Source organism: Typopeltis vanoorti, chromosome 25 (genome assembly GCF_054136105.1).
Source record: "Typopeltis vanoorti isolate ZY-2024b chromosome 25, IOZ_Tvanoo_1.0, whole genome shotgun sequence".
Classification (NCBI taxonomy): Eukaryota; Metazoa; Arthropoda; class Arachnida; order Uropygi; family Thelyphonidae; genus Typopeltis; species Typopeltis vanoorti.
In genome coordinates, this window is record NC_143573.1 from 23,783,168 (window position 1) to 23,798,373 (window position 15,206).

Sequence of the window (15,206 nt, forward strand, 5' to 3'; positions counted from 1 at the left end):
TGTAGGATTATAATCATCTTCAGAGTCGAAACCAAATAATTCATTCCATTCATCATCGCTCATATTAGCATAAGCTTCTAATTCTTCATCAGTGAGCTTTCTTTTACTGGCCATGGTGTAATTGAATGTTTTTATTTAGACAATTTTAAATAACTGTAAGACTAGACGCAATAAACCTTACTGCACTGAATGCTGAACGTTACTGACTCTGAACTCAAGTTACACAGCCGTCAGCACATGTAAGACATAGGTGGGGTGATATGAGATTGCTCGTAGTTGCCGTATGAAACAAAATTCTGTCTTATAAGACAGCTGCGAGATAACTCGTACTGACCTTGTAGAAGTGAAAGTGCTTGGTGTGCGGTAACAAACTATGCCCGAGGAGCATGGCAGCAAACATGTTAATGGTAATAATAGCTTTAACTGTCTTGGCAACTCAATAACAATTTTAAGTTACTGATGGAAACATCCTATGAAGTATCCCCAAGCTTTTTCTTAAAGGAACTTGTTTACAGCTTTCCCCTTAATATGCTAATTAAAGTACTCTTTTTTTCAAATATTAGAGAAAGCATTATGGATATCCATTAAAACATTCAATAAGATTTTTTTTAAAACATTTTAGATTAGTATATAATCATGGTATTTTTGTTCTTTCACAGAACACTTGCAGTTAAAAGACAGAACCTTAGTTGCTTAAGCTGCAATTCGAAACAACAAACGAAAAAAAAAGCTAATTCAATAACATTAACTCAAGTATAAAATAAACTCAATTCCATTCCCCTCTTCCTCCTATGCATTAGACAATGGTTTGTTATGATAAAGTTACTTGGTTTCTCATAAACCTGCTTTTGGCAATGATAGCAGATTGTGGAAACAGGATCAATTATCCTATGTCTGAGCATGTTCTTTGTTTAGCTTTTCTACTTTGCAAGAAGAAAATTCCAAGTTTCCAGGAGAACAAACCAACTCACCAAAAGTTGAACACATCCTTATAAATATTACTCCCATCATAGATAGGATTCTAATGTGGCTCTTTCCATGCTAAGGGCATCATCACTATTAAATGTGCTAGAGAATACCTTATCCCTTCGGGATGCACAGGATTACAGGAAATGATGAGGCTTGGAATCTGGGAAGTTCAGACAACATACTGCAAAAGTTGACAAAATAGCTCAAAGGATTACTTGGATGTTGAAGCACACAATGACAAGTAAAGATAGGGAGGCTATTATTCCTCTCTATATATGCATTGCAAAAACTGCAATATGTATGCAATGAAAAATGTGATGATCTGTGGACTGTTTGGGTAAATGAGAAGGAAAGTGTTAACATATGTGAAAAGTGTCTGAATAGATTAGAGCAATTAGAAATGGAGGCAAATGCTGGGACCATAGAAGAAGAGCTTAAGCAGGAGTTAATGAAAATGAAAAGTAGAATTTCTGGAATGAAAATGAAAAGTAGAAAATCTGGAAGAGGATATTAAACAGATAAAGGAGAAATTGGCTGATGATAAGGAGGAGGAAGTTAATGTTATAAAGAAAGAATCAAAGGATAGTGATATCAGTGTATGGGGACTCAATCATTAGAGATGTGATTACTAATAAAGTGCACAAAACATGCTTTCCTGGTGGAACAATAAAGCAAATAACTGATTCATTGCAGAAAAAGAAATACCAGGTGTCAAAATTGGTGGTAGTTGTAGGCACAAACAACTTAGTTGGGGAAAAGAATGTTGATAGAAACTTGAGGAAGTTGTTGCAGGGTAAAGAAGAATAGTGTTGTCCAGATATGATAACAGTGAATTGAGAAGGAGAGCAGAGATAATGAATAGTAAGATGGCTGAGTTGTGTGAGGCAAAGGGGGTTCACAATTTGTAAATATGTGGAGTGAATTTGAAGGGAAGTTCAAATGGTATAAAGCTGATGGATTATATTTGAATGGGTTTAGTGTTGGGCATTTAGAAAGGCTATTGTTTCCTGAGAAGGCACACAGTCAAGAAGTTAATGTAGCAAATGATCAGAGTCGACCTGTGAAACAGGATAGCACAAATCAACAGATTGTACAGTAGGAGAAGATGGATATGAGGTTGAAGATGTGGTTGCAGCAGCACCAGGTGATGAATGCATAAAGGTAAGGATGAGACAGGTAACAATGGAAATCACAGTCAGGATCAGGGAAACAGGAATGGTCAAACCGATTCTAGCTGCTATACTACACCGAAGAGAGAGGTGTAGTATAGCAGCTAGAATAGAGAATGTTGATGCTGATAGAATGGTCTCAAACACACAGTAATTGTTATGTTTATACAAACATGTAAGGAGTATCTGAAACAAGAAAGTCGAGTTTGTGCCACTGATTGAGACAGTACGCCCAAAAGTAATTGGAATAAGTGAAACTTGGTTGTCTGAGGAGGATGTGATGCTGGGAATATAATTAGAAGGATATATAATTTTCCGGAAGGATAGAGATGTGAAAAGAGGAGAGGGAGTGCTGTTAATGACTGCAGAGGAATTGTGTCCGCAAAGTGTGGAAGCTGATAGTGCATGCACAGATTTTGAATCTCTGTGGTGCAAAGTTGAAATAAATAGGTTAGTATATCTGATAGGATGCTGTTATAGGCCAGGGAATGCAGAGAATACTGATTGTGAAATGTTTAGGCAAATTAGTTGGGCATGTAAAAAGAAGGTGATCCTGATGGGAGATTTTAATTACAGGAATATAGAATGGAAGAGGGAGATAGTGTATGGGAACAAGGAGAGCGAGTTCGTAGAATTTCTGAGAAATAAGTAAAAAGCAGCATGTGATTGAAGCAACTAGAGGCTTTAATGTTTTGGATTTGGTGATAACTTCACAAGATGTAATTGTTAATGAGGTGTTGAGACTGCCACCAGTTGGCAAGAGTGATCATGAGGTACTTGTTTGGGAAGTGGTGAAACAAGAAAAGGTCATTGCCAAAAATGGACCTGCTTGATACGTGTGGAAGTATCAAGCAGGTGATTATAGGAAGCTCTGTAGTCAGTTAGTATCAGTACATTGGGTAGACAAGCTGAGCAGAAAAGATGTTAGCAATGCATGGAAACTCATAGGGCAAAAGCAATGTATGACTACATACCAAGGGTTAAGCAAGTTAATAGAGTGGGAGTGAAATGGATGAACAGCGAAATCAAGCAAGCTGTGCTAGAAAAGAAAATGATATGGAGGAGATATGAAACAGTTGCTGGTGATCAGATCCATGAAGAGTATAAGGTGCATGCTAGAAAGGTGACATGCATGGTAAAGAAAGAAAAGGTGCATTATGAGAGGAGATTGGGTGGTCAGGTCAAGGTTAACTCAAGGGAATTTTTCTGCTACATGGTAAGCAAGAAGAAGAATAATGATGGCAGACTAACATTTATGGATAGTCATGGCAGCAGACTAACGGCTACAAAGGATATAGTGGAATTATTGAATGAGCACTTTATCAGCGTATATCATACTGGTATAAATTATCTGATACAGTATATATAAGAGAGGCAAGTATTAGGAGAATTGGAAGTGAAAGAAATAGACATGTATCAGATGTTGGTTGGGTTAGATGTGAATAAGGCTGTGGGAATGGATGACATATCACCACATATGTTTAAGGAATGTGCACCACAGTTGGTTATGCCCTTGACCTGGTTATTTAATGAATGTCTTGCAGTGAGTAGGGTTCTTAAGGAGTGGAAAGAAGGCAAAATAGTACCACTCCACAAACATGGTTCTAAGACAGAAGTCTCCAACTATAGAGCAGTCTGTATAACTGCGGTTGTTGTCAAGGTGTTGGAGAGATTGGTAAGTAATAGAATACAGAATTGGGATGACGGACATGGCATTCTTTATGATGGTCAGCATGGATATGTAAAGGGTAGGTCCTGTTTCAGTAATTTACTTGCATTTTATGATAAGGTGATGAGTGTGTTAGATAAGGGAGAATCACATACAGTGTTGATATTCTTAGACTTTGCAAAAGAGTTTGATAGATTATCACATGATAAGTTGGTGTACAGAGGATGGGAATAGCAGATTATGTATGATGAAGCAGTCTCTCCAAAAAGAAGAGCAACCAGTGGCATGCCCCAGGGTTCTGTTCTTGGGCCCCTGCTGTTTAAATTGTTTGTAAATGATATATCATGTGGACTGACTGGGAATCTTCAGTTATTCGCTGATGATGCAAAGTTGGGAAGAATTATAAATGACACTGCTGATATCATTTCCCTTCAAGAAGGAAGATTTGAATACTTTTTTTTTTACTTGGACAAAAGAGTAGGGTTGTAGTTTTAATATCAATAAGTGCAAGGTGTTGCATTTGGAGTGCAGAAATATAAGGCTGTGTACTATATCAATGGTGCTGTATTGCAGGAAGTGGATGAGATTTGGGTGTGATAGTTGACAGCAGACTGAAGTTTAGAGGGCATATTGCTAGTGTTTCAAGGGTTGCACATCAAGTGCTGCCTTTGCAAGACTAGCAATATGTCCTCTATCCACTTCCATACCACTTCTATAACCACTTCCTTATCCTTGCAACATGCAAGGATAAGGAAGTGGTTCTGCCACTGTATAAGGCACTTGTCAGATCACACTTGGATTATTTTGCTCAGATCTGGTCACCTGGTTTTCGATGTGATGTGGAGACATTGGCAAGGATCCAGAGATGAGTGACTAAGACAATATTAGGAGTTTGGAATGCTATGGAGAGAGGTTGAAGAGATGTGGATTGCAGAGTTTGGTGGATATGAGGAAGAGAGGTGACATGTTAGAGACGTTTAAGTTAGTTAGAAGATTTTATTAGATTAATGCAGAGGGGATTATAAAAAGAGCAGAAGGTGAGAGGGGAAGAACAAGAGGTTTTATATAACTTCCATTCCTGGAAGTTATATAAAAGTGTGGTGTAGAAAGGTGTGAGGAATAGATTTTTTTCATGGAGAACTGTCAGTGAATGAAATGCATTACCAGAATGTGTTGTTAATGCAAGGAGTGTTAAGGACTTTAAGATTCTATATAATAAATATGTTGTCAGTTGAGTGAACCTCCCACGATGAGTCTATTGACTCCATGGAGGGTGTAATAATAATAATAATAATAATAATAATAATAATAATGCAGTTATGAGACCATGATTTGGCCACATCTTGACTACTGTGCACAGATATGGTCACCTGGATTTTTGGGGGATCAGGGGGAGGTGGAGGGGATTCAGAAATAGGTGAACAAGCTAGAGACAGATCTGTGGAATGCACCCTATGAGGACAGACTGAAGGTGTGTAGGTTGCAAAATTTAGCTGGCAGACAGAGAAAAGGAGGCATGATAGAAAATTACTAAAGAGATTCTATAAGATTGAGGCAAAAGAAATTTTTTAATACATGACGAGTAGGAAGAGAACAAGGGATTATCCCCTGGAAGTTGGTAAGAGTAGTTAATAAGGGTGTGCAAATTTGATTCTTTGCTTGTAGAGTGATAATTGAATGGAATGAGCTGCCAGAGGCAGCTGAGTGCACCCTGAAAGTAAATGAGTTTCAGGAGAGCTATAGTACGATTGTGTGAATAATGATTAGTGTGGTCTCCAGCGATGAATCTTTTGACTTCATGGAGATACTCTGTATAATAATCTAAATAAACTAATCTCAAAATTACAATCACATACTTGGTTTTTACTACAACTACTATTAAATAATTTTAAATACTAATTATATCGCTAAAATCTACATAGTGGCAAAGCGTTTAATATGCCAAAAATTCTTAAATTTTTAACTATACTCAGAAAGCTAATGTAGATAAAATCAAGGTATAAAAATAATGAAAATCAAGAAAAAAAAAAAAATAATAATAATAATAATAATAATAAAATGAAAATAGTCAACTCTAATTATAGAAAACTCATAAAAGCCAAAAGAATAGTTTGTTATAAATGAAGGCTCATTATAGTGAATTTCCTTTATGACAGCACCAATAATAAGGCTCTGGCTGAGGCTTCACAGTTTAATATATGGGGTTATTCACTATAATAGTATTATTTAGTATAGTGAGAGTTAACTGGATTAGACTAATCTTAGTCAGCCTTAGTTAAAAAAAAAAAAGTTTAATTTCAAAATTATTTCTTTATAAATTAGATAATGAGAATTGCAATAAGGAGGGAATTCAGTATTCCATTTCATGAACAATTACAACAAAGTATACAAATTTAAAATGAAACTGAACTATATCTTAGATACTTTTGTCCTTTAAGTAAATTCATATTTCAAAGGAATAATGTAAAATATAAAATTCTCTGTTTATAAATAATTGTAATATATTTAATGAATATAATTATGCTCACCTTAGATAATGATTATATAAATGTTTCACAAGACGGGAACGAAATCTCAATCGCAATTCGTTCAATCCAAACTAAAAATAAATATATATATATATATATACATATATTAATTTGAAAAAAAAACTACTGTCACTACCTTAAACACTATCTTGAATTTAGGGAAAGGGGGAAAAAAGTTTACCTAATACAAATGAATAAAAACTTAGACATGCCCACTAAACTATGGCAAATGCCAAACAATACTAATTTTGCAGAAATGCGACAAATAAAAAGAAAAGCAGATTATCTCAAGAATTATATCGTGAATTTTATCTGAATTGTTAAAAGTAATGAAAATTAAACATTCCACTTTGTTTTCCACAATGTCTACAAAGATTGTGAAAAAGCAACTGGGAGTACCTTATTAGAAAGTTCTTAAGAAAGCAAGGAATCTTGAGGATATGAGTTCAATATAAAACAGTTTCCTGATTATCTAAATGTGCTAAGAAAATTATTTGCAGTTACCATTAGCCAAATATAATACTAATATAATTATTGAATTTATGAAGTATGTGATAAGTATATTAACATCCCACATGAATTCTGTATCCTCAAAGAGTATACAGGATACTATAACAGTACAATTTTACATTATTACAACAAAAGTTTATATCATTACTAACTTTGTATGAATAATTTTCCTCCAAATTAATCTGTTTTTTCTGTCAGAAGTTATATTTCTATCTTCTAAAGCACTTCTTACTACATCAATCCACATGCATCTTGGTCTTCCACTGGGTCTTTCTCCTATCAATCTGGCATGAAGCATGTTTTGCTAACATTTCCTCTACCATTGTTTAAGTGACCATATCACTTGAGATTAGCTTTCCTTACAGTTTTTGTCAGTATTCTTTTACAGCACCTGCTGACTTGCAAGGAACTTTCAATATGCTTTTTTTTTTCTTTTTCAGGACTACCATTCTAGCCTTCCAATCCCACTGAGAAATTCAGATTTTTCTATTGTAGCAAAAAAAACTTTACAACTCCATGCCTTCCTGGCTGAATGAATGTTTCCGGCAGATTTTACAACTCTCTCTCTCTCTCTCTCTAAGGTTTGGTTCTTCGCTTCAATATCTTTTTTTTTTTTTCCCCAGAATAATATTTGTATGAGGTCTACAGTTCCTTTCTTAAAGCTGACTGCCTGACTCTTTAAAATGCTGATACATTTATTTTTTCAATAAAAGTCATACTGAAATGGAGGATTTAACATATGCATATATCATAATTTTAATACCATCAAAACAGTATATGACACCTGAAAAACTTGGACTTAAATATAAATAAAACAAAAGCACTTAATCTGAACAATAAATGCCAGAAAGAAATCAAAATTAACATATAGTATAAGCTAAGAATTTTATATACTTGAGAGCTAATGTTGTTACTCAGGGTGGAAATGAAAAGAATATAACACAAAGACTGACAAAAGAAAATGCTGATCAGAAGATTGAAGAAATATGGAAATCATCCAAATATAGCAGAATCAAAATGAAGATCTTCAATAACAATGTGAAGACCATATTATTATACAGATCACAGACAGAATAACTGACAAAAACCAAATTACCAAAGGACAGTGTGGGTAGGCTCATGTGTTCATCACACATGTTGAATTGTATTTTAAACGGTATTGATGCGAACACAGATTGATAAGAAAATAACTATTTATTAACTTATAAGCTAATATTTTGCTGGTATTATATCCAGCATCTTCAGAGCACACAAACAAAGTTTATTACAAATGAGAGACAACCACAATCTGGTGTAACAGTGGGGCTAGTATAAGTAATTGCAGCATGCAACACAAGACTAAAGTCCTAATAAGGTGCCATCTAAGTTATAAAAAATAAAATTAAATTAAAAATTAAAAAAAAAACAGTAATTCAAAGTTTTGAGTCTTTGAAAGTTTTGAAAAATAGTAGTCCAAAGTCTTGAAAAAAATAAAATAAAATAAAAATAAAAAATTATTAATTTGGTCTTAGGATGATCTCCCATTTATACAGCCATATTTATACAGCCATACTTGTTAAGGTTTGGAGTATGTTTTAAGGCTTCTGTTGATTCCAGGAACAACCTCTCTGACTTGTAGAAGCTTCTGTGCAGTACTTTTTTTTTCCCGATTGATCCTGTGTGCCGGGGTATCCAAAGCATGATCTGCCAGACCCGACTTGCCATAGTGAAAGGACCAGATATATTTTTTGTGTTCACTGAGGCAGATGTCCACAGTTCTTCCTATCTGTCCATAGTAGGCTTGATGACATGAACAGGGCACTTCATAGACTCCTGGATGTGATAAAGGAGTGAATATTAGTTTTTAAGTTAATAAATAGTTATTTTCTTATCAATCTGTGTTCGCATCAATACCATTTAAAATACAATTCAACCAAAGGACAGTGTTTGCAAAATAAGATTTCTGGTTACTTATTTGTATATACCAAAATGTCAAGTACAGATCACATGTAATATGTGCAATTAATTGTTTCTAGTCTTTTGTTGCATATAACGTTTTTTGCTAGTATCCCTGGCTATGTAAGTCTGATGACTTACGAAACTTGTAGTTATTATTTCTTCTTTTTATTAAACTAGTTATTTACCTTAAAATATGGTCTCAATACCAAAAGCTTCCCACAGAAATTTATGTTTCCAAAAAAAGGATTTTTTTTGTGTTTTGTTTTGTTTGGCCATAACATATAATAAATGAGTTATATAATCAGACAAAGAGAAAAGCAGTACTGCCAGTGAAATAAAAAGATACATGAAAATGAATTTGCCAAGTACAGAGGAGAAATTCAAATAGTAGCTTTGACAAGGATTCTGGAATTAAAAACGAAATGTGGAAAGCATAAACTAACTTATCAAAAGAGGTCTGGGAAAAAAAAGAAAGACATAGTTTGGAGAAATGCAGCAAAGCAGAATTAGTTTTAAAAGACAGCAGTAACTGGAGATGACTGATCTTGGCCTTATGTGTCAGAGGACAGAAGAGAATATGTAAGTACATACTCTTGTATCTTCAACCAGTCTGAAGATATCACTTACAACAATAGCATAACAAAGACTTGTTTTCTTATGTCTTTTCTCCATGTGAATTTATGCACATCTTTATGCTGGAATATGGTATCGGTAATGAATGGTATCATATCCTGAACAGAAATCTAGCAGATACTTACCATCATTATTAACTTTGCTATTTTCTCCAAATTTTCCCATAGCATTTCAGCATGTTACTGATATTTATTCCTATTCTTCTCTGCTGTTCATATCTCCAAATGGACAACTTTTTCTTGTAATGCTATCAGCCTTTTCCAATGGCTTGAAAAATTCCACCACTTCTTACTTAAAACCAAAGGCACAAATAAGTATCACTGTCCAATTTCCTTTTCTAAAATTTTCTCCATATCACTCTGCATGATACTGCCTGCCATTCAACAAGTTAATCCTGTTTGAACTATAGCTTCTCCTGTCTTATATTATGTAGCACAGCTGCATCTACTTTTCAGTAACATCAATTATGTTATTACAATTACACTTCTTTTCTATTCATATTTCTTATGTATCACTGCCTATCTTCTATTCCGCTGATAATTCTGCTGCTCCAGTATCTAACTTTTCACTGTTTGCTCCAGAGAATAGGGCTTCATTTAACCCAGCCAATGCAACCTCTCTACTCCCAACATAACATTTCATCAAGCTGTACCATCCTTTTGTTTCTGGTTTAAACCAATGCTGAATATAACTGGTTGCCTAAATCCCAAACTGCCAGAAATACAACCTTGATCTAACCTACGGCTATATGCAGTTCTCCACCTGGTAATACATCTCTGAACTTTAAGTGAGCCTTACTCATTTAAATTTAACCCTGCGGAGGTCGCAGTCAAAAAAAATTGCAGCAGAGGTCACGTGTATCTGAGAGATACATTCATTACTAGTACATATGTGATAAAATGCGATAAAACTTAAAAAAAAAAAAAAACTGCAAATATAATACATGATGGTTTATTTTCAGTTACAATCTAGATATTATTGAACAAAGAAACAAAGAAAAAAAAAAAAACTAAGCCAATACTATACTGACATCGAAGTTCGTGGTATCTCTCAGATACAATTTACTATCAAATATCACTTTCACATTTCACTCTATAATTCTCATCATTGGACTCGAGTAACAAAATTGCTGAATTTCTTCAACATCTGATGGATTATCCAACCGATATATTTTTCCAGCTATTTTTACTGAAAATAAAAATTTAATGAAAATTTTTATTTTCAGTAAATAAAAAAAAAAAAAAAAAAAAAAACTAAACCAACACTATACTGACATTGGGGGGTTGCAGTATCTCTCAGATACAATTTACTATGAAATATCACACACCTTTACATAACACGTGTTAAACCAAACTGACCACATAAACAGTGTGGAATATCACTAGTAACATATGCATGCACAACTAGTCATGACTAACATGCTATACACTGGATATGTGTAACAATATTTATATTAAACAATTTGTTTGTATCTGTCAGATCAGCCATGACCTCAGCAGGGTTAAATGTTAAGAGTAAAATCCCTTTGCTGATAATATAGAACTGACAGTGACTTCACATGATAGAAAACAACTTCTGCAGAGACACAAGCATGAAAATTTAATGTAGAGAAATCTATATATGTATGTATGTAATTTGGTACAACTGTAGCATTGGGGGGGGGGGGGGGGGTGACAAGAATCTTAAGAGGTATCAATTTGGTTAGGTGATTCACTGTATGTAGCTCATTTTGGCTTTATCTTCAAAACAAAACTATCCTTGGGCACATTTTTATACCACCACATTTACTTTACTATTATAATTATTGTACAGGCAACTCCATCGAGTCTGAAGACTCATTGCGGAAGACACAAACTAGCCACACAATCTATCATACCTCTTCTTGAACCCATTAACAGACAAAGCACTCACAACTGACTCAAACAACTCATTCCATTGATTCACCACTCACCCAAAAAATTTAGTCCTTCTGCAATCCACACACCCTTAATCTAGCCTCATAGGGAACATTCCACAGCCCACTCACCATCTTGGTCGCTCACTTCTGAATCTTCTCCATCACTTTCTCATCCCCAAGAAACCCAGGAGACTACACCTGAGCACAGTAATCCAGATGATGACATATCAAGGCCTTATAAAGTGGAATAATAACTTCTTTATCTCTACTTGTTAGCGTGTTCTTCAACAGCCAAGTAATCTTATGAGCTACTTGAGCAACCTTGGCAAGAGGTTCTCTAAACTTTAATTCTCTGTCTACCACCATCCCTAAATCTTTAGGTTTATTTCCTGAAGTACAGTTTCGTCAATGTAGTATAAAGATAGTATCAGGTACCGGTACTAGCAGAAATTTGTTAAGCTGTAGTTTTTATCCTGTTCCCACCCTATCTATACTAATTCCCCATGGAAAGTTTAAACAATAATATGCATGTTGCTGTTCAATTGAGAAAACATACATCTAAAGATAATTAACTGAATTTATTTAGCTAATTAAATTATTAAGCTAGTGTTGATTACCAAGGCATTTTCACGGACACAAAGAAATATACTCAGCACATACACACAGGTAAGCAGCATGACAGCAAACAGATCAACTGTAAAAGGCAGACCCTCACAGTCATAACTAGTACCATCTATGGGTGTGGTGATAGAATCTTACTAAAATTCTTAAAATGATTGTCTCCAGATTTTTGGTGATGTGATGCAGCAGCCAATCTGCTGATGCTTAGAGTATGTTATTATTATCTGTCATCTCCAGGGAGTCCAAAGACTCATCAAGGGAAGGCACCTGCTCTACAACTCTGTCCCCACCAAGACTTTCCTCTTCCTTGCATCTCCAGTCAGAAACCTGGGGTAAAATAGCATTGTTTGTTATTGTCAGATCAGGAAAGTTGCTTCCTCTGGTATTTTTGAATGATGGGGTATTACAATCAGCATTTAGTGTGTGTAGGGAATTCGATGCTAAAAACTCTTCCAGATTTTACCTCCATTGTCTGTGCTCTCGTTAAACCATAAAATCATATGGGTGTTACTATCCATTCCAAGAATTAGGCTGTGATTTATGTCAGTATGATAGTCTAGATAATACTCACAGTGAACGTTTCAATTCCTCTGAATGTAATTTCAATAAGTACCAAGTCCTCACCATCCTGAGAAATTAATATTGCCTTGACCAGGGTTGACCACAAGTATTGCAGCCCTTTCTTTCTTTCTGATCCTTTGAAAAATATTTTATAATTAGTTGGAAAGCCAAATATTTTGTTTTGATGATGCAAGATTTTTGTATTAATGCTAGTTCTTTATTTTTTCTATTTGTGAGTTCTGTTAAGTTATTTACAACCTTGATAGAGCAGTGAAGATTTATTTGAAGAAATGCCAGGGAAGTAATGCTGTTTCTGCTAGCTTTATTGCTTTCCATAATCTGTGTTTTGAATTTTGAACTGTCTACGGGTTATATGTCAGGCAGTTTTTGCTTAGTGCCATGTGTTTGCAGTCGTTTTTGCTTTTGGAATGCTTGTTATGATTTTGGCAATTTATACAGTTCATCTCAGACTCATTTTGCAGGCACTTGCTGAACTTGTGTTCCTTAGAGCAGAACGGACAGATGGTTCCCCCATATAGTCTCTTGTCTGATAGTGGAACTTATTGCAGTTAAAGCACCTCAGAATGCTTATGTAGTCTGTGCAATCGTAAATTCTCCACAGCATTTAACACTGGTTTTCAACAATTTGGTCCTCATCGCTGGATTGACTTCAATAATTAAGTTTCTCTTGTTCGTTTTTTTATTTGTCATGATGAATTTCAGTGTCATCTTTGTATTGCCAATGAAGAGTTCTTCACTCTGCATGCATGTTGAGTCAACTGCATTGTTTGTATCAATTTCATTGGGAATATTGTATATAATGGTCCATACTGTTAGCCTAGTGGCTGTGTGCTTTGCAACCATATGCCTGGGGAAGGAGAGCCCTAGGTTCGATTCCTGTTGGTGAACGTGAGAAGCTGAAGGATCTTCCTCAGTCATAGCCAAGTTAGCTGGTCTTGGGCATGGACAGCAGGTTTTTTCCCAAGTTTATCCTGGGTTTTTTTTTCATTCCGCAAAGCAGGCAAATTGGCTTTGAGAACTCAACACTACTGACATAGGATACACTGGGGCATAGGGCTGACCACCTTATATATATATAAGGTGGTCAGCCCTATAAACCCTCGACAGTGCAAGTTAAAAGAGGGTAAAAGGAAGATGAGATGAGATATTGTATATAATTAGCCTTGGAAAATGTTTCTTACTAGAATTGGCTACTAACATGTCTTTGCATTCTTAGAGATTTCATTATGTATCAAGTCTATGTCAGTCTTTTCTTTGGATTCAATTAAGACTCCTCCGTTATTAATACTTTTCATTATTGTGATTCCGATTTTGATTTTTCTTGGATCTATTTTTTTCTTTTATGATATTTTTGGTTTCTTCACTGTTTAGTTGAGCTATCAGTTTCACTAATTAATTTACAGCAAGAATTGTCTTCAGATTTGTTTTTATTTTTAACATTGTTTTTAACAACTTGTGAGTATAGCTGATTAAGATGAGCTAAGTTAGCTTAGCTCAGCTTATTTGATTGTTTGTTACTCTGATTGTTTGTAGTAGACTGCAATTCTTTTGATACTTTTGTTTCATTTTATGGCAGACAGGATCAGTGTAACGGTATGTACATTGATCTGTGAGTATGACGGACTTTTTTTTTTTTTTTTATCATATTCAAAGTAATCAAGTGGTTACTATAGAATTACCCTTATCTGCTTTGGTCATAATATTCTGGTTTTGGGCATAGATTTTTATGTGCAGTGAATTCTGCAATAACAAATTCTTTTCAGAGATAGTGTTGGCTACATCTAGCCAGTTATTAATGATGATATGGCAAAGGGGGGGGGATGTAGATACTTCATTCCATTTTTGCTGTAATTTGCAAAGGAAATATTATTATTATTATTATAATTGTATGAGCACCTCTATGGAGTCAGAAGACTCATCATGGGAGACCTAAACTATCCACACAACCTATCATACCTCTCCTTGAACCAATTAACAGATAAAGCGCTCATGACTGACTCTGGCAACCTATTCCACTCATTCACAACTCTCCAAGCAAAAAATCTAGTCCTCACACTCCTACTAACTACACCTTTATTTAACTTCCAGACATGACCCCTTGTTCTGGCCCCTGAAGCCAAGTGCTGAAACATTCCCCTGCATCAATCCTATAAAGCAACTTAAATAAAAAAACCTTTAAGCAACTTAAATGTTCGTATCATATCCCCTCTTTTTCTACTATCAACCAACTTCTGCAATCTACACAGTCTCAATATTCATAGGGAACATTCCACAGACCACTCACCATCTTTGTCACTCACCTGTGAATCTTCACCACCACTTCCTCATCCCTAAGAAATCCAGGAGAGCAGACTTGAGCACAGTAATCCAGATGTGGACATATCAAGGCCTTATAAACAGGAATAACAACTCTCTGTCTACCACCATCCCTAAATCGCTAGCTTCATCTATTTTCTGGAATACAGTGCCACCAATGTAATACACAGCTTGTAATCTATTTATCCCAAAACGCATAACTTTATATTTCTCCGCATTCAACTGATACCATTATCTTTTTCCCATACTGACATCTTATTTAAATCATTTGACAAGTTCTCCACATTGCCTTGATTAACTATTACTCTAATTTTGCATCATCAGTAAATAAACTGAATAGTTCTTTTCAGGTTATTTCCTATATCATTTATGTA

General features: G+C 35.0%; 1 protein-coding gene across 1 annotated transcript in view; it reads right to left on the bottom strand.

Annotated features, from left to right (window-relative positions):
- Abcd3 (ATP binding cassette subfamily D member Pmp70) overlaps positions 1-15,206 on the bottom strand; it is a 602,827-nt gene that overhangs the window by 384,674 nt on the left and 202,947 nt on the right. The window contains exon 8 of the mRNA XM_090414763.1: positions 6,336-6,406. Coding sequence (XP_090270889.1) covers positions 6,336-6,406 — 71 coding nt within the window. The remainder of the gene's footprint in view (positions 1-6,335; positions 6,407-15,206) is intronic.